This window comes from Alligator sinensis, unplaced genomic scaffold (assembly GCF_000455745.1).
Source record: "Alligator sinensis unplaced genomic scaffold, ASM45574v1 scaffold866_2, whole genome shotgun sequence".
Classification (NCBI taxonomy): Eukaryota; Metazoa; Chordata; order Crocodylia; family Alligatoridae; genus Alligator; species Alligator sinensis.
The window spans coordinates 844,319-850,484 of record NW_005841900.1 but is presented as its reverse complement, the minus strand read 5'-3'; the positions used below and the strand labels follow the sequence as shown (position 1 = coordinate 850,484).

The 6,166-nt window shown below is 44.5% G+C and overlaps 1 protein-coding gene across 3 annotated transcripts in view; it reads right to left on the bottom strand.

Annotated features, from left to right (window-relative positions):
- Window positions 1–6,166, bottom strand: part of KIDINS220 (kinase D interacting substrate 220) — a 137,051-nt gene that overhangs the window by 4,904 nt on the left and 125,981 nt on the right. For all 3 annotated transcript variants that reach the window (XM_014517321.2, XM_025197602.1, XM_014517322.2), the window contains 2 exons: window positions 1,900–1,998; window positions 933–1,181 (listed from right to left, as the gene is read on the bottom strand). In XM_014517321.2, the coding sequence (XP_014372807.1) occupies window positions 933–1,181; window positions 1,900–1,998 (348 nt within the window). The remainder of the gene's footprint in view (window positions 1–932; window positions 1,182–1,899; window positions 1,999–6,166) is intronic.

Here is a 6,166-nt window from a genome sequence, read left to right as displayed (position 1 = left end):
CCCCCCCCCCCCCCCCCCCCCCCCCCCCCCCCCAATTTCAAAAAGGTCCCAAGGGTACTTTAACTAAATCTCACTTGACTAGGTTTAGTTAAAGCACCCCTGAAATACCCGGGGGGGGTGGGGGGGAAGGGGGGGGAAGCCTGTGACAGTGAGACAATGCTGGAGCGTTCTAATTAGAACATGGAACAGACTTGATCAATCAGGTTTGTTCCGACATGTTCTAATTACAGTATGAATGAGCATGTCTATAGACAGCCACTGGGTTTATCTTGTGAATCATGTTTGCACGCTTAAGAGGGCTAACATTGCGTGAAACTCTATCACATCCTTGAAAGGATCTCATGGCACCCCAGTTGACAATCACTCTCTTAAAAGTTACAAGCTAAAACCAAACAATGTTAGTAAGAGAATCAGGGTAGTTAACAGAGCAATCCCAACTCCAGAGTGTACTGCTGGATATTTGCTGGCACAGAACTCTGGCATTAGTCGTTATCATGTTTTATGCGCTCTATTTAATAAATAAACAAACAATCTACCAAGTTTAAGTGATGCTTGCTGCTAAAATATTTACCATATATACGGTTTGAATAGTATGATTAACAATTTTAACCAAAATCTTAGTTACCAAAGAGGGGGGGAATCAAAAACTCAAAACTAAGGCATTACCTCATGAAGGATAAGCAATATTCCTTACCCAGAAGAGGATTATCAGAGTGGGTGAGTAGCTTAAAGGAGTGAAAGACCAAGGTGGTTGAAAGAGTGGAGATAGTATATTTGATGGTGTTCCTTCCACACTCCAAATAATGGTCTTAAGAAGATTAGGAGCTGAGATGGCTCCTGTATTTTGAGGACAAATTTGTGACCTGCCCTGTTATCAAGCAAAGTAATATACTGCACATCCAATAAACAAAATACATGTCTTCAGTCAATACCTGCCAACTTAAGTTACTGTGTCGAGGAGGAGCTTCATCAAGACCAATTGTGTTCAGTTCTTCAAAGCTGAAGTTGAGAGCATAGGGAGCTTGACCAGAAAGACCTGTAAGCTCAGTGTGAGGCAATTCACTGTTATGCCCTGAACGACGAGCAAGCTCATTATGAGGAATCACATTGGTAACATGTTCACTTGCTCCACGAGAATCTTCATGAATAGCCTGATTTTCCGAATTTCTCATTTCCAGTACCTTAAAATGTAAAAGATCAGTACAGCCATCAGTACAGCAAGATAACAGTGGCAGCACTTACTCAAATACGCTCATACACCCACCCACCAGGGAAAAGTAGCTTGCAATTTTTAAGCCACATATGTGCCCAGGGTTGTGAATAAGGCAAAGGGCTACTTGAGAAAGATCTGTTTATGGAACAACTGCACTTGTCTCTACTGAAAAAATCATTCTTAATATTAATTACTATACCCTTTACCATACCGCTAACTTTCATTTATCAATTCCTCTAATGGAAAGTACTAGTTACAAGTTTTGGAATAAACCCCCCCCTACCACATTTAACCACTTTAAACAAATTGAACGTAGAGAATCATAAAATACACAGACATTACTGCAGAGAACACAACTCCCCTTGATGCTTGTTTCTCCCTCCCCTTGATAATACATATTTATCAAGCTACAGGAAAAGATATTTGTGTTTTACATGCACGGATTAATGGTAGTATCAGACACAGTGAAATTCAAATGCTTACAATGCTCAATAGTTTGCTTACTTAAAAAAAAAGGCATGGCAATGAATGGCAAATACTTGTACTATAAATCTGATTTAATTTTAATCATACAAAAAAGAAAAAAAAATAGATGAAGACTTCCAGAAAAAAACAAAGAAACTTCTAAACAAGAATCAGATTCATGGTGTTATGGAAAACCTCAGAAAATGAAAATTTTGTCTTACCATGCTTTTGAAAAGGTGCCAGTCACCAAAATTCATGTTCATCTCCCGTTTTAGTTCTTCAGTGTTACACTGAGCCAAGACACGACCATTTATGTTTGCCTAAATAAAACAAGTAATACTATGTAACAAGTATTTAACCCTTAACAACATTGTAAATATGTCATAACAAAATTAAACACTTTTGAGAAGTCATCAGAAACTCTTATAAGGCTTTTTTTAGTTCTAATATTTAACCTGAAGCATATTTAAGTAATCTTTAAATAGCTTTTTAAATTTTAAATTTATTTTAAATAACAATGGCAAATTCCTGGTCAAATCTAAATTTCATGATCTAGCTAGGTAAAGGAGAGCTGAAGTGGCAACAAACTATCACCACCAAAAGAAAACTCATGTCACTTCAAAGAACTAGTAAAGTCTGTTCTTGAATATCCAAGGAACAAAACAAAAACAAAAAATATGCCTGAGGGAATTTTTAAAAATCAAATCTTATCCAACTTTGAGATCTGGAGCAGTTCTGGAACTGCTCACCAAACAGGCTGCTGACAGACGAAGGAAAAAAAATATGGCACTTTATTTTCAGCTTGGTGTGTCCCTGTGCCTAGTGCAACATGTGCCCAGAAAAGAAGCTGCATCAATTTGACACAGGTCACCTAAATCTGTATAGATCACACACTTCAGCAGGGCTTTTTGGTGCATACATCTAATAGCTGATTTATCTAATAGCTGATACAGACATTGAGCCACGTCAAATTAACACAACCCCTCTTCCAGTAAAGCGTCATTTTTCCCCCATGTCTATCAGCGGCCACAAAGATCTTCTCTATATATAGATGTTTGAATGGAGTGGGCAACCCAGAGTTGGGCAGTGGGAGTGGGCAGTATCAGAAAAAAAAAGATGCAACATGAGGTGAAAATGTAGGGCTGATAAAGAACAGGTAGTAAGAGAATAGGCGGAGCACAAGAAAGAAAAAAAGAAAATTGAATTTATAAATACTACTGTAACTACAGAACAGAATTGAACATGTTATAGACTGTAAAACTAATCCAGAAAGAACAAATTACATACCTCTGAGTAAATAATGTGCCTCCTATTTGGATAAAAAGGCATTTTATCCTTTAAAAAAAATTCTTTATAGGTATGTAGGGACATGACTTGCAGGACTTAGAAATTTTTGATTTTTCTATGTCAGAACAGAGCTGGCCTCAGCTTCACAACAATGGGCAAATGACAGATTTCATCATAACTATTTGCAGGTGTTACGATGAAACACAGAGGAGTGGGCTGTGGAAGGAAGAAAACCGGGATCTTTTTCTATTTATCTGCAAAAATCCTCATTTCTATTTTTCCCCACACAGCACTTCTCTACAATGACTAAAAAAACCCAAAAAAACCCAGTAATCACCCTATCTGGGGACAAAGAACACCTTTTGAGATTGAGCTTCTATCATGTACTCTAACTCACACACATGGCAGTTTAAGAAGTTAATTTTCCTAAATTAGTACTCTCCCCAAGGACATGTCATCACTGTTGTCAATCCCACACACTTGAGGATGATCACTCCCATGGGTCAAGTAAAGGGTTGAAGATAAGTCCGGTGATGGCTATTCGTATATTTCAGGATGCAAAGAACATTTTTGTGTTTTGACCCCAATTTGAGGGATCCCCCTGGAAGCTGCTATCCAGTCAGGAAAGGTAAAGTGGGACATGCTTGGGGCACCTTTTCTAGCCCCTCCACATGTGTGATGAGCAGAGAGGACTGCTCAGTCACAACTGCAGCTGCCAAATCACCCACCCTCCTATCCCATACACTGAGGGTGAAACAACCATCTTACGACCACAGCCTGTGTATGGATCCATGACTAGGGACTCCCTGAAATTACTTTGTCTATCCCTGTCACCACCCGTCCATCACTGCATGACTTTGTAGACTTTGGGTATTGGTATTGCTTTTGTAGTAGATGCTGGAAAAGCAGAAGCCTGTGCTTGTTTTTCGTGAGGAGACGGTTGTGCATCGGCAGCTGCATGAATCTTGGAGGAGGAGAAACCCATGTCCAGTGGCAAGGAGATCCAAGACAACTGGGGTTATTCTTCCACTGCAGCCTTCATCCACCTTTGCATCCTTTGAGAAGTATGCCTTCAGCATCCGCCTGCTCCACCATTGAGGTCTTTGTGTTTTGTCAGATTATTCTTCATCTGATACTTCGCCTTTGACCTTACCACCATGGTTGACCCTACCAGGAATACAAGATTCCCAACACTGTTGCTTTTAGGGTCATTAGTACGTGCAAACCTCTCTACCTCATCAAGGTGGCAGTCCATGGAGAGGAAGGTAGGGCACGTATATACCAGTAGTTAGGCACAGGCTTGCATATGCATGCAACCAAAGACCCACTACATACAAGCTATGAACCTCTAAGCTCATAATGTTTCATAGTTGGTAGGGTTGGAAGGGACCTGAGCAGATCATCAAGTTCAACCCCCTGCCATGGCAGGAAAAAGTACTGGGGTCAAACGACCCCGGCGAGGTGTTCATCTAACCTCCTCTTATAGACACCCAGGGTAGGAGGCAGCACCACTTCGCTTGGAAGTTGGTTCCAGATCCTAGCCGCCCTGACAGCGAAGTAGTGCCTCCTGATGTCTAGTCTGAATCTACCCTCCACCAGCTTGTGACAATTATTTCTAGTTACTTCTGGTAGCGCTCGGGGGAACAGGGACTCCCCCAATGCCTGCTGGTCCCCTCTGACTAGTTTGTAATAGGCCACTAGATCCCCTGTCAGACTTCTCTTGTGGAGGCTGAACAGGTTCAGGTCCCTTAGCCTCTCCTCGTAGGGCCTGCCCTGCTGCCCCTGATCATGTGGGTGGCCCTCCTCTGGACCCTCTCCATGTTGTCCACATCCCTCCTGAAGTGCGGCGCCCAGAACTGGATGCAGTACTCCAACTGCGGCCTGACCAGTGTCGCATTGAGGGGGAGGATCACCTCCTTGGGCCTGCTTGAGATGCATCTGTGGATGCATGACAAGGTGTGGTTGGCCTTCCTGACTGCGTCCCCACACTGTCGGCCCATGTTCATTTTGGCACAAATAATGACTCCAAGTTCCTTTTCTGCCTCTGCACTGACGAGAAGGGAGTTCCCCAGCCTGTAGGTCTGCTGCTGGTTCTTCCTCCCCAGGTGCAGCACCTTGCACTTGTCAGTGTTGAAACCTATCCTGTTCTCATTCGCCCACCCATGTAACCTGTCCAGGTCCAATTGCTGCCAATTCCTCCCTTCTAGTGTACCCATTTCCCCCCACATCTTAGTGTCATCTGAGAATTTGAACAGGGTGCTTTTTACCCCCTCGTCCAAGTCACTGATGAAGATGTTGAACAGTGCGGGTCCGAGGACCGAGCCCTGCAGAACCCCACTGCCCACATCCCTCCAGGTCGAAAATGACCCGTCCACCACCAGTCTCTGGGTACGGCCCTCCAGCCAGTTAGTGACCCATTTGACTGTGTAGGTGTCGACGCCACAGTCCCCTAGTTTTTTAATGAGAATGGGGTGAGAGACAGTGTTGAAGGCCTTCCTAAAGTCCAGAAAGACTACGTCCACTGCTACCCCTGCGTCCAAGGATTTTGTGACCTGGCCATCAGGATGGTCTGACAGGACCTGCCTCTAATGAACCCATGTTGGTTGCCCCTAAGCATAACCTCCCCTGCTGGCCCCTCGCAGCCATGTGCCAGGATACTTCTCTCAAAAAGCTTCCCCAGGATCGAGGTAAGACTGACTGGCCTATAGTTTCCTTGGTCCTCCTTCCTCCCTTTTTTGAAAATGGGGACCACGTTGGCCCTTTTCCAGTCCTCTGGCACCACACCAGAGCACCATGAGTGCTCGTAAAACCGTAAAAACTTCTTCGGACCAGAAGTCCTGCCCCCTGAGCCCTGACTTTTGCCACCGGAAGCCCCACACCCTGACTCCTGCCACCAGAAGTCCCCCCCCTTGCACAACTTACCAGGTAGCAAGGGGTTGTGACCCCTCTAACATCTTGCTCCAGCAGTGGGGTATCAGGGGCATCAGACCTGTCCTGGAACTTTGCCCCTACCTGTGCCAGCTGGTCCCAAAAGAAGGCAGCTCCGCGGCTGCTTCTGCTGGCCAGTGCACGGGACTCCTGGGTCCCATCCCCAGCAGCACAAATGGGACGGACCTGGCCGGGTCTGCATCAACCAGGAAAGGTGGCATGCAGCTGAAGTTGGCTCCTCATGTGCTGCTGGGGATGGGAGCCCGGCCGAGG